Source organism: Gossypium hirsutum, chromosome A02 (genome assembly GCF_007990345.1).
Source record: "Gossypium hirsutum isolate 1008001.06 chromosome A02, Gossypium_hirsutum_v2.1, whole genome shotgun sequence".
Lineage (NCBI taxonomy): Eukaryota > Viridiplantae > Streptophyta > Magnoliopsida > Malvales > Malvaceae > Gossypium > Gossypium hirsutum.
The window spans coordinates 4236827-4263306 of record NC_053425.1 but is presented as its reverse complement, the minus strand read 5'-3'; the positions used below and the strand labels follow the sequence as shown (position 1 = coordinate 4263306).

Genomic DNA, 26480 nt, shown 5'->3' with positions numbered 1-26480 from the left:
TAGTGAGTTACACGGCCTAGACACACACCCGTGTGAACCCTGCACTATTTTGGCCACACGTGGCTTGGACATACACCCGTGTGCCAGCCAGTGTGGCCCTAATTTGATGAACAGTGAGTTACATGGCTGATCACATGGCCTGCTACATGCCCGTGTGGCTCACACGGCCTAGACACATGCCCGTATGCCTGGCCGTGCGGAGTCGACAACCTCCATTTTCGATGATCCAAACTTGCAAAATTAGAGTTTCCAGTACAAACTTGATTTCATTTTGACGGAAAAACAATACGGAGACTACTTGGAACCTAATTAATCATTTCACAACCAATTACACAATCAATTTCAACATTTAGCGAAATCAACCTATCGTTAAAAACATGTCGAAAGATTCAACGCCATTCTATTGCAATTCGTACACTCACCTCGTATGAAACAAAAGAAATCAAATTAATACGACGAATTAACGTCTTTTGCAATCTCCTCACCTAACAAAGTAACCAACCGAAGGTTTAACATAATTTAAGTAAATGAGTAAAGACCCGTTTAGACAAAGAAATGTTAATAGAACGAAAATCACAAATGAAAGAAAGTTGCAATAAAACTTACGCAAAATCGACCTCACAGGCAACCAGACTTCACAATTCACATAACAATCAATTGCCGCAAAAAGAAAAATAAAAAAAGGGAAGAAAGGAGAAACAAAGAACCAATGTTTTAGAAGAAAAATGAAAAGAACGATAGAATGTTTTAAGTTAACCACCACCCCTTCCGGCATTTACAAAAAATATATTCCATAACGCGTACAATGGGATTCAAACTTCGAACTAGACAAAATACAAACAAATTTTTAACCAGTGAACCAGTAAGCTCATTCTTAACACTAATTTACCCAGAATTATACTTAATCACCTAACACATGGATAAATGTTGTTTTAAACTAACAAAACTTTAGCAACGCAGTTTGAACTTCAGACCTTAAACACAAAAGCAGAGCACATAACTAAAGATACAAAATTTAATTACTGCAGATTCTCACAAGTAAACTCTTAAATTTTTAGGGCTTTACACATTTAAATACTATTCTTGTTGTATTTAGATTATATCAATTTAAATAAAAAATACATATATAGAAAAAGAAAATTATTGAATTGAGCTTCGAGTCTTATAAATAAAAAATAGAATTGGAAAAGTTTACTTCCAATTTAAAGATTCAACTTGACCTGTCGACATAAAAACAGAAAGTAAAAAAAGGGTGATTTGATACCTTACTTGCTAGTGGCCAATTAGGTAGCTATAGATGGCATCCCATAATTGATATTAAACTAATAGCACTTATGCTGTTGGACGTATTAGTTTACTTGCTGACAGCAATGTTTCAACCATGAAAATATCTGAAACAAAGTAGCTTTAGTTTAAAACGATGGGTGCGTAATTTTATAATTATAGCATTGACACTCTAATAAACCATAGTGTTTGACACCCTAAATTGTCATGATTTGATGGATTATCCATGTGGACCAATAAAGATACATAATTAGATGGCAATCAACTCTTGGACCTCTATATAGAGAGTATTTGAGGCGAATATATCATTATCACCAAAAATTTATTATTTTATAGTTTTAATATTTAATAAACAATTAATTAATTAGCTTTTATCAAGTTTAACCTTGAAGGAAAAGGATAAACAATTGTGGGCATTGGAAGAAATGAGTATTGATGCCATCAACAAAAAGGAATTGATGCTCTAGGTTTAAGTTTAACCTACTCTATTGAATAATTACTTTCACATTTTCTTTTTAATCTTCTCTTTTTTTAGGGTATATATGAGTAAGTAATTGTTGCCTGTTGAATATTGATGGGGCGGTTAAATTGAATCCAAATATAATTTTTTTGGATGGTTTTGCTCTCTTACAAAGGCAGGGTCTTGATAGAGCGATGATCCAAATTGATAATTTAGAGGTGACTAAAATCATTCAAGAAAGACAGAAGGTAAATTCGAATTCAGCGTTGGTAAGAAGAATTTTTCAACTGTTACAACTTGTTAGATTTTGGAGAATATGACATTTTCCTAGGGAGGAGAATAGAGTTACAGATTCGCTAGCAAAAATGGTCTCTAACAAGAAGAATGGCGTTTAGGTTTTCGAGGAGATTCCTAGGGAGCTCTTACATCTCTTGAAGTTCGATACAGATAGGAATGCTTTTGTTTTATATTAGTTTGATGTGATAGTTAACTTATCTTATCACTTAAAAAAAATCTTTTGAGGGGAAGCTAAAATTTGTGTTTAAATGACTTAAATTGAATTATTAATTTTTGAAATGAACCAAAAGTATAATTTTTCACTTATTTAAGGGGTTGAATGGGATTAAATTGATATTAATTTTAAGAAGAGTTAAAATATATATTACATCGTTTAATTTAAGGGAGCCAAGATCTCTACTTACCCTTTCTAACCATGTAATTGGTTATAATGATAAGAAGAAAGTGAGAAATATACAAGTGAAATTCAGTATTGCAAAAATTATCAAGTTTTTTTGGAAAATTTTTTATTTTATTTTTCAACTCTAATGCGTAATTGATTTTTAAAAAATTGTTTTTCACCGATTGAGTCTTAATTCGATTGGCATCGGCACTGTTGCCGATGCAGGAGGACGTGGGTTTAAGTATGCTGAAGCGCATTATCCTCCTATTTAATAGTTGGAGAAAGGCTATAAGCAATTCTAAACATTGTATCAATAATAGCAGATATAATAATAACCTATAACGAGATTAAAATTAAAAAAGAAATTATTATTTTTATTTGAATTAGAAAAAAAGTTTTACTTTTTCAATCTTTTCACTTTTTGACTTTTACAATTTAATCTTATCAAGCATTGCCTTAATACATCAACAATAAAATAAATAATTTGAATTATAAATAAATCTTTTTTCTTATTGGTAGCAACCGACAAAATTGGACATGAATTACAGAAGAAAAAAGTAATATGGATACGAAATAAATAAATAAAACATGAATGTCTCATAAAATTATATGATATAAATTGTTGACGGTTTAATTATTAGTTTGATGCTTCTGCTTTACAAAAATTGAGATTTTTTTGTTTAAAACTTATGAAGTTAATCAATCTATTTTAATTTGTTAAAATTTAGTCATCGTATTTTATAAAAATTGAGATGTCGGTTCAATAGGATAACATTGCTAAACTTTGTTGTTAAATTATTGACTTAAAAAATCAACAGTTCAACAATTTATATGCATGAAATTAACAAAAATCAATGGTTAAACATTTTATATGCAATAAATTAGCAAAAACAACGGTTGGCCAATGGTTCCCACCTGAGAGGGGTTGGATTAAACTTAATACGGATGGAGCAATGTCATCCAATAGTAGCAGTGCTTTTATTGGAGGGGTACTCAGAGATTCGGGTGTTGTATGGTTGTGTGGTTATTCTCTGCTGTTAGGTAATGTCATAATCTTTAAGATCAAGGCTAGTTTTATAATAGACGTCGATAATGGCAATAGAATGATCGCAAAATAAGAAAAATAAGGACACACAAATTTTATGTGGAAACCCTTTCAAGAAAAAACCACGGGCAAAGGAGAAGAAATTCACTAATGTTGAAAAACGAATGATACAAGAGAAGTTTTAACTATATTTATTTAAAGGTTAAAAAGCCTTGACTTTAAGCCCTACACAGATCTCCTTATTTTACTACTGTATTTTGTTTTTTTAACAAGTTTCAGACAAGTAGAACTCGAGTGTGATAGTGCACTGCTAGTTGAAACACTCTTGACTAGCAAAGCGCCAAATAGCAGAATGGTGGAACTGTGGTTAATTTATGGCTTTCTATGTAGGAGGTGGAAGGTGCAAATCTCAAAAATTACAAATATGTGAACATCCTCCTAAGTCGATGCAACATTTACTGTTGTTAGATTATAATATTTCTATGTCGGTTTAAAGTATAATTTCTATTATATTCGTGTAAGGGTTGTTTCTTTTCTATTGAAAAAATAAATTTTCAATTTTACACAAATTTATGATGAATTAAATTGTCAGTTTTTACTAAATAGAAGGATAAAATTCAAAGTTGATAAAATGTATTCAATGTATGAAATATAGTCTCTTGCTTGTACGAAAGGGCAAACTAAATTGACGGCCACTACACCATTTTACTGACATTCATGAAACATGGAGGTCAAGCCTGTCGATAAGCAGTGCCTTTGATGTCCCATTTCTGAGCCATTATTATAGCAAGGACTGTCCCCTCCGAATCCTACTTTCTTCTTTTGAGCTTGTGGTTCAAATCTGTTGGTAAAATCTTCAGCAGTAATCATCATTAATTGAATCATCTGTATTCTGTAAGCTCATTAATAGATATTGACCACAAGTTTTAAAATTATTCTATATTCAGGATGAGAATTGAACCTTCATCTTTGTATTGACGGTAAAATTTTATCTGAATAATGTTAAATTTCTTACCAAAATAAAATAAGATTATTTTATATATTTTTTATCAAAACTAAAATACAACTTTATTATTTTATTGACAATATAAATACTTTTATAATACTTTTATAATACTTTTAAAAATATATATTAGTGGGCAAATTGCAAGGTCACATGTTTGGCAAATGCAAGTGCATTATACAGAAGAATTTTCCAAAATTCTTGAGACCAAACCACTAATTTGGGCGAGAACGGGGGAATCTATAACTCTAAGACCATAAATAGTTTTGGGGAATAACTATCAACCAATGTTGAATCCGAATTTTTTAGGACCAAAGTTGAACTTTATATATATTAAGTTTGAATTATAAAGTTTTTAGAGATTGTTGGTTTTTTTTAAATGATATAAAAAATAATTTAATTACGTAAATAGTATGAGTCGAAGATTATTTGTGAAAGTGGTATGTTTGTTATAATAACTCACGGTGTCGCGTTATTGTGTTGTGATACCTCTTTGAAAAACTCTGCAATCATGATTAAATTATGCTAATAGATAAACATATTTTATATAGTGTTGCACTAAGTTAAAGTAACACAAGAATTATATTGTATTTTCTAATATTTTTCGATCGTATATGGTCAAAATGATAAAGAAGTGTCGCTGCACAGTAACGCGACACCATTTTCCACAAAATGTCTAAAATTGAAGGAGAAATTGTGAAGAATTGGAGAGAAACAAGGGTTAACGAGAGAAAGAAAAAAAAAAGAGAGAAAATTTTAAAAAAAAATTAAAATGACCCCTTAGTGATTAGTCACATCAATGGTTGGGGTGGCATTGGGAACCAGTATCGGCAACCATCTGATGTAACCAATCACACATGGGTCACTTTAATAATTTTTTCTTGAATTTTTTGTTTCTTATTTTTCTTCTCTCATAAACCATTGTTTCTCCCCAATTCTCGACATGCTAAAATTGTCGTGGTATTATGCAACGACACCACTTTGTTTTTACCATATATGGTTTTAAAAAATACGAGAAAATACGATAAAATTTTGGTGTTACTTTAGCTTGGTGCAACACCATATCAAATATTTTCTTTTGTTGTAATAACTTGGTCGGCATAGTAACGTGACACTGTAAGTTACTGTAGCAAACATATCATTTTCATAAATAATCTTCGATCCATACTACTAACGTAATTAATTTAATTTTTTATATTATTTTTATAAAAAAGTTGAGGTTGTTATATATGAAAATTATATAAAAAATTCATAAAAATTAGGTAATAAATATATTTATTAAAAAAATATATACAAAGAAAATAAAATTCTAGTTAAAAGGCATAATGTCAAATTTAATTGTCAATATTTACATTTTTTGTCAGTTTTTTTAAGTTAAATTTGATTATCAACATTTCAGAAAGAGTTGAATTGTTCTTTTAAATGAAAATACTGACTAAAACGTTAAATTTTTAAACATTGTAGCCCGTAAGGAAACCTACATATAAAATAAATAGTGCCATGTAGCATAAAATTTACATGAATTATCACGCGATTTTCTACACTAAAATGTAATTATTTTAATAAATGCTTTGAGAAAAAAATAAAATATAAATTCAAACTTTGAAGATAATATTATCGAAAGAATAACCCAAATGAAAATCTTGAATCACCTCTCTGTCTCTTATAAAAGGAAAATGGGCCTGATCCATGTTTCCAGGCCATCATTTGATGAGCCCATTAGCATATCTCTTACTGGATAAGGATATGACGTATCCAAAGGTTTGTCCAGCCGCTTCCATGGTTTTAACTACAAACTTTCTTCCAAATTCTCCGTCAAATTTCCCAGGAAAATCAAAATGTCTTCATTAGGCACTTCAAAGGGTGTTCTTGAAATCGCCAAATTTGGCCTTTATGTTACGATCCCCATCGTTCTTATGTACACTTTCGCCAACAACACTAAGAATCTCCAGAAATTTATGGGAAATGTATACTCTCTTTTATCTCTTCTCTTCTTTGCATATAGTTTGATATTCTTATGAATTTGGGATATGCTTGAAATTAGATCAAAGTTTGATATTTGTTTGAGTTTCCTGAAATCTGGGTATTTATTTATTGCTCTTGAACATGAGGTATTGTTAAATTATGCAACTTCCTTTTATTGGTGGTTTGGTTATTGGCCTTTGTTTCTTTGGGATTGATGATCTTTATTTTTATGTTAGTAATCTGGGTTCTGAATTAGGTATTTGAAAAAACAAAAAAGGGTGAAACTCTTCAATGGATTTGTGAGATGATGGAATTAAATTAACAGCATAGTTTTGGAGTTATGTTATTTAAGCTCATGGATGAAATTCGTGTATGCTGTTTGGACTCTTCATTTTTCTTTATGTTCCCCATGTTCAGCCTCTATATTCGATTCATGTCTAGCTATGAGTATTGCCCCTGAAAAATCTTAGAAAGAATTGAATATATCCATGTTAGATGAATGCCTATATCCGACATTCAGACCGGACTTTGAATTACATAGAAGTTAATTCATGAATTTGTAGATAACTGAAATGATGAGTTTAAAATCATAGTGTTGGGGGGCCATGTTATGTAAGTTAATTTCATGGAAAAATATTAACTGTATATATAAGTCGTAATATATGTTTATGTATATCTATATATATATGTATTAGAGTCTAAATCATTTCTACTTTTTCCTTTGTTGTGAAGCGATCCTACGTAGTGTATCCTCCGGAGGGACCAAGACCTCCATCACCTGAGGAGTTGAGAGAGATGGCCCGGGAGCTCGCTCGGAAGAAAAATAATCATTGAGGCTCTTTAGGGCTGTAAGTGATCTATGTAGCTTTTCCGGTCGTACCTATTAGTTGACCTATTACTACTCTACGAAAACTGCATTATGTAAAATTGCTGTAATAAGTATCGTGTTTCTGTTAAAGGAAACACTATGTCTGGCTTGTACCCCATTACTGATTAAAAAAAATTTTATAGCTAAACCTGTTGCTTTGCTTGCTTAGCATGGAAATTTATGTTCTTTCATTGGTAAAATGTTGGTTTAAGATTTGTTTGTTTACTGTCTTCACTGAACTTTACCGATAATTTAACCATGGAAATACTGGTTTTGGTAGATGGACTGTGAATTTTGCTGGCATGTCCCATCTCAAACATGTAATACACCAAAACTGGAAAAAATGTGAGATGTACCATTATGTGTATTCCGGCATTTATGTCAAGGACGACATGGGCAGTAGTCGAGAGCAAGATCAGACTCAGGATTGCTCTTCGTTTTCCATTTGTTAAGGTTGCTTTCCATATTGTCGGAGAAGTTCAAACGGAAGGGATCAGATCCCATTGTAGGTTCAGACACCTCTGGAATGAGGTAGAAGGGGCCATCTGGTTGCCAACATGACCGGAGAGATGCCATGTTGGCCCGTCTTTGTGTAGAAAAAACCAGGCAGCCACTTCTAAATTGTTAGCTGCAGATCACAGTGAAACGAGTCAATACTCTCTTATCTTAGCAATGACAGCTATGTCACTGCATCACAACATTGAAATTGAGCATGATGCATGAATTGAAATGATACACTCAGAACATAATCATCCACTTCCTAAAATGACCGATGGCTAAGGAAAAGGACAAATACTTGGGCATAATGAGGGCCACCGGAAAGGGGGGGGGGAGGGGGCAAAAATTAGATTAAACCTTGAAATGGATTGGATTTTCCTTTTTGAGGTCAAGAAGGAAAATGACAACAAAAAAGGCCAAACAAGTGTGTCGTTTACTATCAGCAAATCAGTGTATGACAAACCACCATAACATGCTGTTCCAATTCGATCCCCACATTGGTAGCTTTTAGATCTTTCTCGAAGTCACCAACTCCACGCCTCTGTTACTGCCATTTGTAAACCATTTTGATTCTCTTTACTTCTGATAAATAGCAGTGTGTTTTAGCTTTGGTGTTTCTGTGTTTCACGTATGCATCATTTCGTGGCTTCTTCAATGCTTAATGGAACTGAATATCTGAAGCTCATTAGTGGAGTAACCCCATTAGGGTTAGGCTTTTTGGGGTCAAATTTTCATTTTAAGGGTTTGTCACAAAAGGGTTTACTTTGTTATACCAAGAATCAGAAGACTAGAATCTTAGCACCTAGATGCAGTATATCATCCTCAAGGCCTGCTTCTCAGCCTAGGTTCATACAACACAAGAAAGAAGCATTTTGGTTTTATAGGTTTTTATCAATAGTGTATGATCATATCATAAACCCTGGTCATTGGACCGAGGATATGCGAGATGAAGCGCTCGAGCCTGCCGATCTTTATAGTAGGAATATGACGGTAGTCGATGTCGGTGGCGGAACCGGGTTCACGACTCTTGGTATAGTGAAGCATGTTGATGCTAAGAATGTCACAATTCTTGATCAGTCACCTCACCAACTTGCCAAGGCCAAGCAAAAAGAACCTTTGAAGGAATGCAAAATAATTGAGGGTGATGCTGAGGATCTCCCATTTCCTACTGATTACGCGGACAGATACGTGTCTGCGGGAAGGTAATATATCTGTATAATAATTATATATTGACGTGTGCCATTCTTTTCATATGTTAAGCTTTCTAGATGTTCAATTTTATATTGTTTGTTGTATGTTCATAAGTTCTTTGGTTGACAGTGGGGTATTTACATGTTGTGTTCTTCAGTATCGAGTACTGGCCAGACCCGCAGCGCGGGATCAAGGAGGCTTACAGGGTACTGAAAATAGGAGGGAAAGCCTGTGTTATAGGTCCTGTATATCCAACATTCTGGTTGTCTCGATTTTTCGCGGATATGTGGATGCTTTTTCCGAAAGAGGAAGAGTACATAGAATGGTTCGAAAAGGCTGGTTTCAAAGATGTGAAACTCAAAAGGATCGGACCAAAATGGTATCGTGGTGTTCGAAGACATGGCTTGATCATGGGTTGTTCTGTGACTGGAGTGAAGCCCTTGTCAGGAGACTCTCCATTGAAGGTAGCATAAATGAGTTTCTTGTGGAAGTTAACATCATATAGTACTCGTGTCATACACTTACACCCGACTCCAAGTAACATAGTTCTTGGGTTTCTAGTTCTTTCTTTAGTACTAATGGGGTATAAACCTTTGTTGCAGCTTGGTCCTAAAGCGGAGGATGTGAAGAAACCTGTTAATCCATTTGTCTTCCTTTTTCGGTTCATAATTGGGGCAATAGCAGCAACTTACTTTGTATTGGTTCCCATTTACATGTGGCTCAAAGATCAAATTGTTCCAAAGGGCCAGCCTATATGAGATGAGTGAACTGCAGAACAATGAATTACTGGTTATATGTTTCTGCTCCTCTTTACAAGGTTTTGTAATTAGCCATGTTTTTGCTCCTCTTTAATGCCATAAGTGTGTTTAATTAATGTTTATGTAAACTATGTTAGTTAGTAGTTTGTATCATATACATTTTGATATATATACACATATATGTATGTGAGATTGTACTATATCCTTTCGGGGATTATCTAGAGGTATTGGAAATTAGCAAGTTCATTGTTTGAGTGTAGCATTCTTATCCCTAGAATTATTTTACTGTCAGCTGCAGTTTTTGTTGGAAGAGTTTTCTTGAAGTGCCGTACTGTATTGAGATATTTCTGATTTATCCATATTTTAAAAGAATATAAAATATATAAATTATATTATTTTAAAATATTTTACCTTATAAATTTATTTTAAAATATTTTATTTATCAAAACAATTTATTATTATTACTTTTAATTAATTTTAATTTATTAATAATAATTAAAAATGGTTTTGGACTAAAATTATTGGGATGATTTATATAAAATAAACAATTAAAAATATTTAAAGCACACTTTTCCAGATCAAACCTTGTCTCTTTTAGGGTTTGAACCTATTTATTTTGTTTTGCAGCAGCCCTCTTCTTTTGTTTATTTCTTATGGTTTTGGCTTGTTCTCTTTTTTGTTGCGCACCTTCTGCCCCAATTTCTTCCTTCATTTTTGCTTTAACTTTTTTTTTGGCCATTTTATTAGTAATTGTTATATTCTCAACCTTTCATACACCACTCCTCCGAAATTAAGGTTCACATTTTAAGAAGACCTTTCGAACACAATCCTTGAAAATTAGAACTCACACGTTGAAAAGATCTATTGGGAATTGCTCCTTAGGATTCTGAACAAAGTAATGCTCATCGCGAAGGCTCCTCAACTAAACTCCTCAAGCAAAACTCCTCTCATTGAACCTCCTCATACCTAAGTTACACAAGAGTCCAACCTATTCACCATATATGATACCAATTGTTGAATATCAATCCCAATTGAGATGATTAACAACTTATCCAATCATCACCCTTAATTTTATTTAAAATTTTCATATCAAGTCAATTAATTTAACCCTTGTTCGATCCTTACATCAACAATAACCTATAGTAAATCCTCTTATGAACTTGAGGGCTAATGGGAGTGATAAGAGAGAAGAGAGAGAGGAGTAAGGAAGGGTCTAGACTAAATGAAAAATAAAAAATTACTTCGTATTGGAACTTAAACTTAAGGTATGTGATGCACAAAGAGAGATTTAAGAGACACGACTCCTCTAAAGATTGAGTAGAACACAATAGATTATTATAGGCTCATTTTGGAAAAGAACAAATCATCTATAGATTTAAAATCTATCGCCTATAAAGAATCAATGTGTGATGTTGATTCTGATCACAAAGTTAAAATATTAGATTTCATTAAATAAATTTTTTTTCATAAAAAATTCTTAAAGATTTTTATTGATGAAGGAATTGAGAAAAACAGTCAATATTTTAGATGAACAAGATGCTAAACAGGACTTGGCTATGATGCACGGTGTCCATTTCACGAGAGAGATGATTTCCTAATCCATAGCACTCATAAAAATATGAGTCAATAACTCAAAAACTTGAGTCAATTAACCCTAATTTGATCCAACACATCTTAATCATAAAAAATTAAAATTTTTAATTTTAATGAAAAATCCAAAAATAGTAAGTCTAACCCATGAATAGGTGTGTAAACCGAATAAAAAAAAATCAAACTTTTGGGTTTTATAAACAACCTTTAAATAAAATAATTCATACATAACAATTATCATAATTAATTATTACAAAACACTACATTAAATTAGACCTAATTATGAGTCGAGCCACTCATCAGACACAAAGACCCATTCAAAAAATGGGAGAGTTAGATAAAAATATAGGCCCAAACATAAGTTTGAACAAAAAATAAGACTCGCTTTTTAAAAGGGTCAAGCCTTGGATAAGATTTTTTTGGCTCAGGTCTAGCTCGAATCAATCTAAACTTTTTTTTTTGCTAATGTTTTGTTATTGTTTCGTTGTCATTTCGCTATTATATTGCAACTATTTTGCTATTATTTATTGGATATTGTATAACTCTTGTACAATTGTTAATGTTACTACTAATTTCGAGGTATTTGTTTGTAAAATTGTAACTATATTAGTGTTATTTAGGTATAACGATTTTTTACTATACTTTCGATTTGTTAGGAAACATTTATTTAATTGTTTTTAGTGTATTTAATTTATTATATTTTTAAAATTTATTTTTATATAAAAAAACTCTAAAAAGGCGGGTCAAATCAAATTCAAGTTTAATATTTTTAATCCGAGTCAGGCTTGATCAGAATTTTAAATCCATTTTAAGCCCATGATCAAGTCTACATCAAACTAACAATTGAAATATATTTAAATTTAAATCAAATAAAATTAAACTCAAATCTTTACCATCAAATCAACATCTTCTTACTATTTTATATTTTTCTAATTTAAAAAAAAAAATTTATAAATCTGTTGAGTGTTTTTTTTATGTATCTTCTATATATTTATACGATAAGGTTATTATTTATAGATGTGACATGTTAAGTAAGTTTTCATGCATGATGATACATAAGGTTAACACGTATATATTTAGAATGGGTTTACATTCACAAAATAAATACTATGTATAGACAAACTTATATCACGCATCCTAGATGAACACTACACATATACAAACTTATAGAAAGTACGAATCAAGACCTAGCAAACTAACAGATGAATGAGTCGATAATAGTTACTCTCAAAATTAAACCCCAAAAGAAATGGGTTTAGAATGAAACCTTTGGGAAGACCATAAAATCAACCACACAATTCAATCCCCACCAACCTACCAACCGACTTACTTGTAGTAAAAGTAGCCCAAGACTGAGTCAAAAGATATCTTCCATTTTCAGACATTTTCCAGGATGTTTGTGAAATTTTCTAGCCTGTGGGGGGTTTTCGAAGGTTGAAATCAAATCAAAGTCTAAACTGTCGACCATATGACTTTGTCTCCCTCACTTGGTCTCTGCTTTCCTTTTCTTGTGTCCCCCTTACGTGTTAATACTGCTTTGAGTGGCTAAGTCAACTATTTTTATTTACCATTTTTATTACTATAAACATCCCAAGATTTATTTATTTATTTTCCTAATTTTATTACTGAACTTTGCCCCCATTTTTCAAAGAGTACAACCGTACTCTATCCCTATAAAATGTTATAAAACCGCGTGGACAGCCATGCACATTTATGGCTTTCTTTTTATTTCCTTTATTTATTAACTTAGGTACCCATTTTCTTTTTAAATATTTAAATTAAATTATAAGATGACAAAATCCCATTATTTATAAATTTTCCTTTCAATCAAATTATCGAAATTTAATAAATATGATATATTATTTGAGATTTTAAAAAATACGATATATTTTTAGAGAAGAAAATAAAATTACGAATTCACTCTAGTAAAAATGGCCTCTAAAACAAGAAGGATAGTTATCAAGTTTTTGAGAAGGTTCCTAGAGAGCTCTTATATCTTTTAGAGTTCAATACAGATAGGAATATTTTTTTTTACATTAGTTTGATGTAATGGTTTACTTATCTTATTACCAGAAAAAAAATAATTCCATAGCTTTAAGAGAAAAAAAATTATTTTCGGATTTTTTTATTAATATTTTTTATTAAAGATGGCAATGGAACGCGCAAGAATAAATATTGTTAAACCCACCATTGTTTTAAGGTTTATATGATCTATCTTGCTACCCGCTTCATCCTACTACGTAAAAGTTAAAGTTAGAAATTATTTTTAGAGAGACTGAAACTAAATTATAACTTTTTTATGAGAGGTAAATTTCAATTTTTTCATTACGAGCTTGTAACTTTATAATTTTATCATTGAAATACAGTTTATTATATGTTAGCCTGTAATTTTTAAAATTTTAAAAAGATCAAAATATAATTTCTTTCCATTTTAGGGGAATTAATATCCCGCTCACCTTCTCTAGTTTCGCCCTAGCCATTATGAATGTGTAATATTGACAGCCATTACCACCTCTATAAATGTTAGACCCCAATTTAGATTTTTTTTTATCATACAATATCTTATTATTATTTTTAATCTCTAAACCCTTAAATCGAAAGATAATACACGCTTAACAATCTACGTCCTCTTGCATGTAAAATAACAATTTTATATATTGAGGTGTAATGAATCGAAGCAAATAATTAACAGAATCACTTCATATAACTATTTTTATCGTTAAAAAAAGGGCGTCACTCTATTTAAAACAAAACGATTCGAAATCCATCATATGGTTTGAATTTTGTTATCGAATTTTTTTAAAAATATATATTTTATATATTTCTTTTAATTATCATTGTGAAATTTAACAAAGTATTGGATGGGGTGGTGCAAGCAAAGCAGCGTGCTTTATGGGGTTTGAAAAATAAATAAAATAAAATAAAATAACACAAAGGATGGAATATGCAGTGTTCACATCTCCCCGTAGTCAGTCAGTCCCCCAATCTTATATATTAATCACTCTTTTGCTTTGAATGCTTTTTTAGTTTTGTCTCCTCTTCTTCTAACCCTCACAGCTGTCTTCAAAATTTTATTTCCCCCATATCTTTTTCACATTTCACCAAAAGGTTTTAGTCCCTCTTATTATGCTTAAGTTTATAATTTAGTCCTTATATTTCACTTCGATGTAATTCCAAATTTCTATTTTTATAATGTTATTAGCTAGTCTAGATAGTTAACACAAGAGTGGCATTAATGGGGTTGGTAGCCTTTATATTTTGTAAAATTATAAATTAATAAATGTTAAATTACACATTGACCCTTCAAAAATGATAAAGTGTTAATTTAATCATTTAAAAAGTATAAAGATATAAGCTAATACAATGATGGGATTGCATTTGAACTCTTGTAAAAATACATAACTCGATTCCGGGCCACCCAAAAATAGTTTAGGCTAAAATTTTGACATGAATGCATCACTTTGATGTTTGGAAGGGTTTTTTTTTTAAATAAAAATCACGTTAGCATTTTAATTGGAATAACTATTAATGTTAACTATTTGGATGAACTAATGACATTATAAAAGTAAAGAGATTAAATTATTTCAAATTAAAATATAAGGATTCAATCCCAAATTTGAGCATAGTAGAGGGGCCAAAACCATAACTTGACCTTACACAAACATAAGGCAAGTTAACATTTTAATTAGGGTTAATTTCACTAGACATCTTCAAACTACAGATTGAATTTAAAATTGGTTTCCAATTTTCAATACATTTTAATCGAGTCTTTTAAGTATCAGTATCGTATCAATTAGATCTTTTTCGTTAGCTTTACCATTAGCTTAAGTGTTAAATGACAACTAAAATGTGATGTAAAGCATCTTTAAATTACGTAAATCAATTTTGTAAACACGTGTGCACCTAATATATAGATACCTTAGACTTACAATGGTAAAAGAAATAATCCTCCAAAATCTTGTTGATGCTATTTTTTAAAGCTCATCAAGTCCGAGTTTTTCGTATTGTAAGTACACACACGATTACTATTTGATCCATATATTCTATAATATGCTTCACTTTTTTTCTAAACTAGCTATATTAATGCCTAAATTGATAATTAGGATGATAGAAAGACTTGATTGATATAATATCGATACTTTAGATTCAATTAGAATGCTTTGAAGTTTGAGGACCAATGCTTTAGGTTTAATTACAATTTGGTCCATGCATTTTATAATATGCTTCAATTTTTTATCTGAACTAGCTATTAATGCCTAAATTGATAATTATGCTGATAGAAGGACTTGATTGATATAATATCAATATTTTATTACTCAATTAACCACTAATTGATTTTTTTTTCTAAATCCATTAGATTTTTTTTTCATGATCAATATTGATCATAAAAATTAATTATGATTACATTCCTTACATCCAAAATCCACATCCCTAATTGCAATCTTAAGTCTTAAGTCATAACCTTGATTTGACTTTTTTATTATTAAGTTGGTTTACTTAATTATTTCTATTTTCCCTTTTTATTAAAAATATTATTTCTAATTTTAAAAAATTTTAAATAGAAAAAAAAATAGCTACACTTCCTTGCATTGGAATACTACATAAACCCAGCTAAGCTTGAGCTTTACTCAAAAACAACATACACCCCTCTCTTCTCTTTATCTTATATCATCTCTTTGTCTCTCTAGAACAACTTTCTTGAGAATATTTTTTCCTTCTTTTTCTAGGCAACCAAACAAATAAGAATGGGTGATATGCTGAGTGAAGAACAGATTGTTGAGTTCAAAGAAGCTTTTTGTCTGTTTGACAAAGATGGAGATGGTTCATATTTTTCATTTCCTTCATACCTTTTGTGGCTAAATTTAATGTATAGCACAAAATTATATAATGGTATTTTTGTTTCATTATAGGTTGCATTACTGTGGAAGAACTGGCAACTGTGATTAGATCCTTAGATCAAAATCCCACTGAAGAAGAGCTTCAAGATATGATAACTGAAGTTGATGCTGATGGCAATGGAACCATTGAATTTGCAGAGTTCTTGAACTTGATGGCCAAGAAAATGAAGGTACAAAAACAAACCCAAATTATGTATGTATGTATGTATGTATGTATGTATGATTGATTGATTGATTGAAGTTGTTGCTGTGTCAAAAAAAAAACCCAGGAAACTGATGCAGAGGAGGAACTTAAAGAGGCTTTCAAGGTTTTTGACAAGGATCAAAATGGGTATATATCAGCTAATGAGGTAAGTTTGATTTTTCATGCATTATTTCTTGTATTTTTGGTCAAACTGTGTTTTTTTAAAAAGGTTTTATTTATAATTTAGCCCTTAAATTATATATATTTTTCACTTTAGTACGTAAAATTTTGTCTTATTTCATCCCATTTTATTCCAAAAAAGTATCGACATCAAATAAGAATGTGTCGCATGTCATGGTTTAATTGGAAACTTTCATTTTTTGGGTAAATTGAGATGAACATAATAGTTCAAGTACTAAAGTGTGGAAAAAAAAGTTTAGATACTAAAATGGAAATATGTTATTTTTACTAGAAGTCCTTGAACAGTGACCTAGATTTTAAATTGGTCCCAAATTTCAAAGCATTCTATTTGAGTTTTTTTTATAGTCTAACCATCAACTTGGACATTAAATGATGGTTTGAATCTAACGAGAGCATATTTAAAACATATGGATCAAATTTTAAACACATGTGAACCTAGTGCATGAACAACTTAAGTAAGACCAGCGTGTTTTAAATATTCATAACTAGAATATTTTAAAGTTTGATAATCAATTTAAAATTTTCATCATTGTTCGAGGACTTCTAATGCAATTAATTCTTTTTTCCTTTCCTAACCGTATTCAATGAAAGAATTGTTGCTTTAAAGATTCAAATCCAAAACCTTTTTGGGATTACAAAAATTCTTACATCTTTTTAGCTTGCCTTTCACATTCAAAAGTATGAAAAATACACAACTAGGCTATTTTGACCACCCATAAAAGTTGTCTAGTACCTTTCATACATGCAAGGGAATAAAGTGAAGAAAGAGGGGAAGAAAGTTGGAAAATTTTGACCAAATACCAATAATAATATCATACACAATTTTATTATTTATTTTAGAAATATCAAAGCTAAAAATTATATTAAAAAAAGCTTAAATTACAAATTTTTTATTTTTAGAGGGACTAAAGGGAAAAATTTTCCAAAACCCCTAACTAGATAGTACCATTAAGTTACATACTACATATTCTATTTAAGATTTTGACCCATTTAAGAATTAAGTTTTAATTCAATTGGTATGGACATTATTAAAGGACGTGGGTTCGAGTGTGCTTTAATTTATTATCTTCTTATTTATGGGTTTTGGAGCTATTAGTAATTCTAGACGATGCGTCAAAAAAATAAATATAATTCGAATCTATAATGCGAAAATATTTTAACCTGTTTCAACATTGATTTACATTGGGATTTGCACATAAAGGAAATCAAATTATTTATATGGGGTGATTCACATGTTTTCACCATAGTTCAACTGAGCTTCTGGTGGACACCCATTTATATGATAGGCTGTAATGTCTGTTTTTGCATGCAATGAATGTTAGCCATGATTTTTACAGGACATTGAATTTGGGGTTTTGGATCTAAATTTAATTAATTTGATTAATTTAAAATTAATTAATGTTGATTTGATTATGTGTAGCTGAGGCATGTGATGATCAATCTTGGTGAGAAATTAACGGATGAGGAAGTTGAGCAGATGATCAAAGAAGCTGATTTGGACGGTGATGGTCAGGTCAACTATGATGAATTTGTCAAAATGATGACAACCATTGGATGATGATTAAAAAAACAACTATTAGGGCTTCATCAGCCATTTGATTCATCAACTTATTATAGTTTATTAATTTTAATTTTAATTTTAATTTGTATTCAAAATTCGTTTTGTTTCTATCTACCAAAGAAGTAATTGCTCTAATTTGTTGTACTTTGATGTCCATTAAGGGCCTAAAGTTAAATTAGACCTTTTTTTTTAACTTAAAGTTCAATATATTTCCCCCATTTTTTTCTTGTATTTTAGTTGAAATTTTAATTTGTTTTAAGTAAAAAAAAATTGTGAATTTTGGAAAATGAAACACCATAGTTATCAATAATAAAGTATTAAAAAATCATTGTTTAATACAAATTGTACCACACTAATACGTTGAAGTAGTTTGAATACATGCTCGAAATACGGGAAGGTTTAAGTAAAAGCACGAGACATAAAAATTAGGTATAGACAAAAAATTAAGCTAATTTAATTTTTAAGGCTTGAACCAAGTTTGATCCCGCTCGTTTTATACTTTTGTAATATATATTTGTATATATTATGTCATTTATATCAAATAAAATTAAATATATAGTGATATAATACTAAGAAAACATTAAAAAAATGTTAAGTTGTCTAAATTTAAATTTTAAATAAAATGGAAATTTTTTAAAAATTAAGTATCAAATTATAAAATATTTAAAAAAACAAATAATAAGTAGATCTAAAATGGATTTAGGTTAGCCATCAAATATAAACGATTTTAAGTAAAATTTTAAATTAATATTTCAAATATAAAGTACATTAATATTATGCAGAAACTTAGCTCGAACCAAACCTGACCGCGAATGTATCTACCATTACAATAACCTATTACCGAAAGCAAAGTAAGCCAACAACAAAGCCTTGATATATGAGAGATTAATATCATCCATAAAATTCATTATTAATTAATAACGAATCAAGTGCAATTTGATACATAAACTTTAACTTGGTGGAATTATATACATGAAACTTAAATTGTGGTTCATATGTATATATGAAATTTTGATTCAATTGTGCATATTTAAAGAAATAAGTACAGACATTTATTTTCATATTGGATCAATATAATTATTTTAGTATGCAATATATCAACGTAGATCGATGCTAATTCGATAACATTATTATTGGTTTGTAAAATTTGAATCAAACCAAAATTTGAGGTTTAAAATTACATAAAATCAAAATTCATATGTAACATTACATATCAGACAGAAATAAATATTTACTCAAAAATTAATTAAAAAAATTAAATTCATCAATTAATTAATAAATAAATAGAACCCTTCAACTTTTTTCATATAAAATTAGCAAATATTACAATCAAAGGCAGCAAAAATAAATATTGCCCAAGTTTTACTTTTACATCATCAAACCCCCATCTTTTATACAAATTCAATAAGAAACCCAAAAAAGGGAGAAAAAAAATACAACCATAGTTACAATTCACATCTCTCACAAAACTCCATTTTTCAAAGCTTCAATTAAATAATAATAATAATAATAATAATAATAATAATAATAAAACCAACCCAACTTAACCCAAGCAAAAACAAAAGGAAAAAAAAAGGGTCTTCAATGGTGTTTATTTGATTAATTTGTCACAGTTGCACAACACATGCAGGTGCCAAAGAAAGCAGTTATAGGCTTGCGTTTCACTTTACCTTTTGTTGTAACTGATGTTGAAACCTTTGTGGTTGTCTTGTTTGTTGCAGATTGGTTGCCTTGTTTCTTTGGGTTCTTCTCCATTAACATGTTATGTTCATCAGCTTCTTCTTCATCTTCTTTCAAGAATCCCAGGAATGGGGTTCTTGACTTCTCGGAATCACTTCTTTCTAATGTTACAGCTTTCTCCTCAGTAGCCATTGATTCGTACTGTGATGGGTTTTCACCGTTTTCAGTGTTGGCTTTCTCCTCAGCTTGGGTCGAGAAGCTCTCAATGGTGGTCTTATCTTGAAACAGCAAAGGTGTTTGATCTGAGTCTTCAGCTCTTGCATGGATTCTGAGATCAAGATCAAAGCTTGGGGATTTTCTCATTTGAGAATTAATGGTATCAGGATTGGATTCCAGGCTGAACCTTCCCACACTTTCTTTTTGGTTATTATAATCACCATTGGTAATGGCAACAACTTGAGGTGTTTCACCATTTGCACATTGTTTACTACACTGTTTTGGTGAAGGTGTAGTGTCAATCATTGCCAATGGAATTGGTTTTGGATATTCTGAAAGATCCCATATAGGTTCGTGCTTTACTTCTGCCATGTCACTTCGCTGCATCTGTTCTATAGGATCATATGATTGAGATATACACTGCTTTCCATTTTCAATGGGATTTGAATCTTTCTTTTCTTCTATAATTTTCTTCTCTTCTGATTCTTCGTTGTTCATTTGATCCATGAAAAAGGTGTCTGAAGAATCAGTGACCAACTGAACTTCTTGTTGTGAGTCCTTTTGTTGTTTCTGGTGGTTAATAGATGCATCAACCATGTGACCATACTCAAGAATCTTTGCCTGCAGAAATTGACAGTCCTTGTTTGAATCACAATCAGCATTGAGCAGACATGTTATTTTCTCATTCTGACGGCCATTCATCATAAACTGAGGTGACAAGGCGCTTTGATCATCAGCTTTTGATCCTTCTTCAGACCCCTGGCCATTTGGTTTTTCAGTTGCCTCCTGTGCAGATTGAACCTGGCAATGAGACTGCTTGGCATTTCCATTTTCAGATTCTTCCTCTACCGGTGCAGCTTTTTGGCTAAGAACCATGCCTTTGTCTTCGAGCTCGGTATCGGAAGCTTTAACCAGGATGTTCTCTGATTCAAGGGAATCATTTTTAGCTGAGTTCATGTCGGTTGGCAACTCTCCATTGCATTTGGCTCCAAATCCTGTTGGCAAATCTGTCATTACTGTGGTTATAGTTCCTAATCCATTCCCAGCCTCATCATCCTCATCTTTAAGTTCAAGTTTCTCATCCCTGCTCACTTCTTTAATTGCCATTTCTTCCACCAAGAACTCATCCCTTCCTTTTCCTGCCTCCGGACTTAGATCAGGAGAAACAGTCTCGACCGGATCAGTTGATACGCTATCATCTAAAATGAAACCATTTTCCTGATCTTGGCACGTCAAAGATCGTATGATCATATCCTCACTCTTCACTGGCCCATTACACTCTAGTACCAGTTGTTCAGTGCAGAGTTCAGCCAACTCATGCTCATCAGGCTCGAGTGAAGATGCTGCACCAGATAGTGAGTTGCTTGCCTCCTCATCTTCTGTTGCAAAATAAGCACCAAACGACTAAGATGGATGTCTTGTGTGCATTGCATATGTAAATGAAAAACTTTTTAATGTCAATTGATATTTATGATGTATTAGTATCTTTTAGTACTCATCACTGAAGTGTACTAACCTTTCTTCATGGGATTCTGGTTCTCAACATCATGATTTCTTCCAGACAGATTCTCCTCGAAATTTGACTCTTTTTCCATCTCTTGATCTTCCAAGTTCTTAGTTGAAGAAGTTGGTTCGGTTTCACTGCCTTCAACTACTTCACCTGGTTTTGCATCAACTTCTGTAGATTCAGCTGGAGGATCAAGTCCAGTTTTTCCTTGTTCTGTAAACAACGAAGGACCAAAGATGTTTTAAACAGATCGCTTGACAAAAAGATGAATACCGAAACTTGATTAAGACATTTTCAAGTTCAACTTCTGTATGTTAGAATGAGAACTTACTAACCTTGCCCTTCCAATATCTTGTTATCAAGAGTATCTCCTACTACCACAGGGTCACCAGAAGCCGATACGGCCTCTGTTTTATTATAAGCTTCACCTTCAGCTGCACGAATTGTTGGATTTTTTTCTTCAATATCATCTTTTGCTAGAGGTTTCTCTTGAGGTTCAGCATTTGTGTTGTTCATTTCTGCATTTACCAGGATTGTAATTAGACAACCATATATTTGCAAACAAAACACTTCATTTACTAACCTGTCTCATGCTCTTCTGGATTGTCACTCTGAAGATCCGCGGTTCCCTCGGGATCACTAGAATCCAAGCCTATTTCATTTCCATGAGTAGCTTTATCTTCAACTGTAGCTAATACATCTGTGTTAGCAGCTTCTTGTGAGGATCGTTCTGCAGCTTCATCATTTATGGTAATATCTTCTGCACCAATTCAATATGGTACGGATATGTAAACATAATTTAGAAACACTGATGCTGAAACATGGTTTTCTGCATTAGTTCATTGGAATTGTGACATATAGGCACAGAAACGTTATATTTATTAACCTTTCTCATCATGTTTCTGCTTGTTAATATATGGATATTCCGTTCCATCACGATCATCGAAAACCAGCCCTGTCTCAGTTCCATGAGTACTCTCATCTCCACCTGCAGGAGCTAGGCGAGCTTCTGCATTTGTTTCATTTGTAATAGCAGCTTCTTTCAGGGGTATTTCCTCTACTTCAAGAATTGTGCTAGTATCTTGTTCTGCATGGATCCATCATCGTTGTAAGTCAAAAAATATCTCTTAGTAAGCCTGAATATCCAACTAGATATCAGCAATCAAGATATATACTAACCTTTCTCTTCGTGCTCCGAGTCCTCAATATGGGGAGATGCTAGGCCATCATGTTCAAGAGAAACTGATTCCGTCTCGTTTCCCCGAGTATTTTTATCCTCAGCTGCTGGAACTAAATGATCTTGTCCTTCTGCATCATCTGCATAACCAGCTTCTTTCATGGAATTTTCCTTATCTACTTGAATCATGTTAGTATCTTCTTCTACACCAATCATCATCATCATATACAGAGAAACAAATTCATTTAGCAAGTGCCTGGTAAATAGACAACCAAATATTGGTTAATAAAACACTGCATTTACTAACCTTTCTCATGCTTTTTCGGATTGTCACCATTAAGATCTGTGGTTCTCTCGGGATCAATAGTAACAAAGCCTATTTGATTCCCATGAGTAGCTTTATCTTTAACTACAGGATGTAGTTGAACTTGTCTCTCTAATACATCTGTGCTAGCAGCTTCTTGTGAGGATTGTTCCTCAGTTTCATCATTTACAGTAATATCTTCTTCTGCACGAGTTCAATACAGTAGCATATATGAACGTAATTTAGAAATACTGATGCTGAAATATGTTGTTTCTGCATTAGTTCATTGGAATTGCAACATATTTTATTAACCTTTCTCATCAGGGGTCTGCTTGTCAATACTTGGATATTCCATTCCACCACGATCACCAGAAACCTGGCCTGTCTCAGTTCCACGATTACTTTCATCTCCACCTGCCGGAACTAGGCAAGCTTCTGCATTTGTTTCATCTGTATTAGCAGCTTCTTGTGAGGATTGTTCCTCAGTTTCATCATTTACAGTAATATCTTCTTCTGCACCGATTCAATGCAGTAGTATATATAAACATAATTTAGAAATGCTGATGCTAAAACATCATGTTTTCTGCAATTGTTCATTGGAATTGCAACATATAGGCAACAAAATATTATATTTATTAACCTTTCTCATCAGGTTTCTGCTTGTCAACACTTGGATATTCCTTTCCACCACGATCACCGGAAACCTGGCCTGTCTTGGTTCCACAAGTACTTTCATCTCCACCTGCAGGAACTAGGCAAGCTTCTGCTTTTGTTTCTTCTGTACTAGCAGCTTCTTTCAAGGGTATTTCCTCTACATCAAGAATTGTGCTCCTATCTTGTTCTGCATCGATCCATCATTGTTACAAGTTGAAAAATGTCTTTTAGCAAGTATGAATAGCAACCAAGATATACACTAACCTTTCTCATCATGCTCCCCGTCCTTTATACAAGGAGATGCTAGGCCATCATGTTGAAGAGTAGCAGATTCCGTCTCATTTCGAGTATCTTTATCCTCAGCTGCAGGTACTAAATGACCTTGTCCTTTTGCCTCTTCTTCATAACCAGATTCTATCATTGAATGTTCCTTGTCTACTGGAATCATGTTATTATCTTCTTCTACACCAGTCATCATCATCATCATCATCACCATATATGGAGAAACAAGCTTTAGCAAGTGCCTGGTAAATAGACAATCAATAATGGCAAGAAAATACTATATGACTAACCTTTTTCATCTTTTCCATTTACATATACATCTTCAGATACAACAACTTCATGATTTTGTTCCTTTTCGTAATCTGTTCGAGCAGCATCTTCCTGAGTTTTCTCGCCTTCTTCTGCATCATTCCATCTGAACTTTATATGTGACAATTAACATATTTTAAGCATATCAAATGTTGAACTCACTCACCTTTATTTGCTGTTTGAGAATCAGTATCTAGAATTGCTTGAACTACTTGATTTTGTCCTTTCAAACCATCTGCATGATCAAATTCTTGTACAGATTTATCGTCAACTGTGTTATTTTCTTCTGAAACAGCACATCAGCATCATAAGTAGCTTAACATGTAGTACATTTTAGAAAAAGCATTAACTTAAACACGAATTCCGAAACACCTCACTAGACACTTACCTTGAAACCCAGAAGTGTTGTTGTTCCCCATTTCATTTCCCATGTTTCAATTCACCAAACCCTGAATATATTGGAGCTGAAAGATCAAAATGCCTGTGGTAGTCCACTATGATAGCCAGAAAAAAAACACTTTCCAATTGCAGGATTTGAAAAACTAAAGGGAGCCTAATCCAAAAATATACACCTCCAAGGAAAACCTTACCATTGTGATGATGATGATGATATTCACATGCAAACAACTATAAACATTTCAGTAAAAAGCCTGATTTCATTGAGACCTGCCAGGGTGTTTACAGCAGTTGATGGAAATGGTGACACTTCAGAGGCATTGCTTAAAGCATAAGCCTAAGAAAAAAAAAAAGGGTCCCCTGTCAGCCTAATTGATATAAATCTAACTAAAGTTGCTCACCATTTAGCCTTATATATTATCCTTTTTTTTTCCTTTTTGTGAGACATGGACATTCAGTGACTTTATAGTACCTAAATAATGTTCATTGTCGGCAAACTCTAAATTTACATAAAATTTATGTTGTTTTTAGGTTATTCCAAACTCTAGGCACTCTCAGAGAAACAAATAGGTTAGTCTAGGCACTCATTTCTTTATGTTCTGCAGATATACACTAGAGGTGTGTAGATGGCGTATTGGACCATAACCGAGTTAAGTTTGATACTAGGAAAAGGAAAATTTATGTTTTTTTGCCAAGCAGGAACATGTTGGAAACGCAAATGAGTTGGATTGTAGGTCGGCTGATCTTAGACAGATAAGAAAAAAATGTAATAAGAAAAGCCTGATTTTAGTCTCAACATTGATAAAAGCATAAGAGAAAGGACCTACATGGCTGTACAGAGTTGAACTTTATGATCAAAGAAGATGGCTAAAGGGACATTATTAGAATCCAAAGACAACTAAAAAAATCCCAGCAAACTTTGGAACCCTTTTATATGGTCCATATGAACATATATATATATAACTGGGACTGGCCAGCTTTGGGTATCTAACAATTCTTTAAACACTGTAATGGGTATGGAATAATTGTAGTGATAAGGCCATGAAGAGGTGGGACTGCTAATTCAAACATATCTTGGTATTAAAGTTTGTTGTTGTTAATGAAGGGGTGGCTAAAGACATGTAATTTAATGGTGTTATATATATATATTGCTTTATAAATCTTTCTCCTTTGAACAAGCTCAAAAGCTAAGTTAATTGGACCCCTTTTTTCTCTCTAATTGAAGAGAAAAATGGTAGGAATGGTGGTGGGTGGGGGATATCCACCATAATCATTTCTTTAGACTTTGAAAATGATTGCACCATTTGAGGGGGTGCCATTGCCATTTGCCTTTAATGAAACTAAATTAGTTAAAAGCTTTTTGTGCACAAAAATTAAGGGCTTTTGAGGTGGCAAATGAATCAATAAATCATGTTAAAGAAACTTTTTAAGCTTTGATTATAGGTACCCAATGTTTAGTTTTTTTGTGAGGAAATATTGAAATTGGTATTTTAAGTTCATAATGAATTGAAATGTGAAGTAATCATTGGATCAAAATGTGAGTTAAGTTGGCACTGCAACAATGGCTTGGATGCAAAATACTTTGTTTATATGCAATTAACCATTCAATCCTAGAGGCTTATCTTCTTCCATGAAACCTTTTTTATGTAAAAATTATTCCACATTTAATTTAATATTTTTTTAAGTTAGAATTAATTATTTGTATAATAGATTTAATTAAAATAAATTATTATAAGCACTAAATTAAGTCGAATTAACTAACTAGCTCAC

At 32.0% G+C, this 26480-nt stretch overlaps 4 protein-coding genes across 12 annotated transcripts; 3 read left to right on the top strand and 1 right to left on the bottom strand.

Annotated features, from left to right (window-relative positions):
- Window positions 1-6229: 6229 nt before the first annotated feature.
- Window positions 6230-7472, top strand: LOC107941614 (uncharacterized). The gene is made up of 2 exons (XM_016875178.2): window positions 6230-6438; window positions 7169-7472. Exons 1-2 carry the CDS (start codon window positions 6310-6312, stop codon window positions 7268-7270), a joined length of 231 nt encoding a protein of 76 aa, XP_016730667.1. The 5' UTR covers window positions 6230-6309; the 3' UTR covers window positions 7271-7472.
- Window positions 7473-7589: 117 nt separating this feature from the next.
- On the top strand, window positions 7590-10010 carry LOC107941613 (2-methyl-6-phytyl-1,4-hydroquinone methyltransferase, chloroplastic). 2 transcript variants are annotated; one of them, XM_016875177.2, is made up of 3 exons: window positions 7590-9004; window positions 9151-9457; window positions 9596-10010. In XM_016875177.2, exons 1-3 carry the CDS (start codon window positions 8433-8435, stop codon window positions 9749-9751), a joined length of 1035 nt encoding a protein of 344 aa, XP_016730666.1. In that variant the 5' UTR covers window positions 7590-8432; the 3' UTR covers window positions 9752-10010. The 2 variants fall into 2 exon arrangements, with proteins under 2 accessions (XP_016730666.1, XP_040945100.1); XM_041089166.1 differs by having other exon boundaries at window positions 7591-9004; window positions 9123-9457.
- A 5964-nt stretch (window positions 10011-15974) lies between these two features.
- LOC107941607 (calmodulin-like protein 8) lies at window positions 15975-18382 on the top strand. The gene is made up of 4 exons (XM_016875172.2): window positions 15975-16162; window positions 16252-16409; window positions 16509-16589; window positions 18045-18382. Exons 1-4 carry the CDS (start codon window positions 16087-16089, stop codon window positions 18180-18182), a joined length of 453 nt encoding a protein of 150 aa, XP_016730661.1. The 5' UTR covers window positions 15975-16086; the 3' UTR covers window positions 18183-18382.
- Window positions 18383-19457: 1075 nt separating this feature from the next.
- Window positions 19458-25487, bottom strand: LOC107941616 (histone acetyltransferase KAT6B). 8 transcript variants are annotated; one of them, XM_041089134.1, is made up of 14 exons: window positions 24905-25487; window positions 24703-24763; window positions 24481-24600; window positions 24296-24406; window positions 23988-24185; window positions 23710-23910; window positions 23382-23582; window positions 23073-23273; window positions 22768-22968; window positions 22475-22675; window positions 22172-22348; window positions 21924-22106; window positions 21598-21801; window positions 19458-21457 (listed from the first exon to the last, which is right to left on the bottom strand). In XM_041089134.1, exons 2-14 carry the CDS (start codon window positions 24743-24745, stop codon window positions 19785-19787), a joined length of 3714 nt encoding a protein of 1237 aa, XP_040945068.1. In that variant the 5' UTR covers window positions 24746-24763; window positions 24905-25487; the 3' UTR covers window positions 19458-19784. The 8 variants fall into 8 exon arrangements, with proteins under 8 accessions (XP_040945068.1, XP_040945073.1, XP_016730670.1 ...); XM_041089139.1 differs by having other exon boundaries at window positions 19458-21460; window positions 24296-24403; window positions 24481-24597; window positions 24905-25482; XM_016875181.2 differs by having other exon boundaries at window positions 19458-21460; window positions 24481-24597; window positions 24905-25481.
- Window positions 25488-26480: the final 993 nt, after the last annotated feature.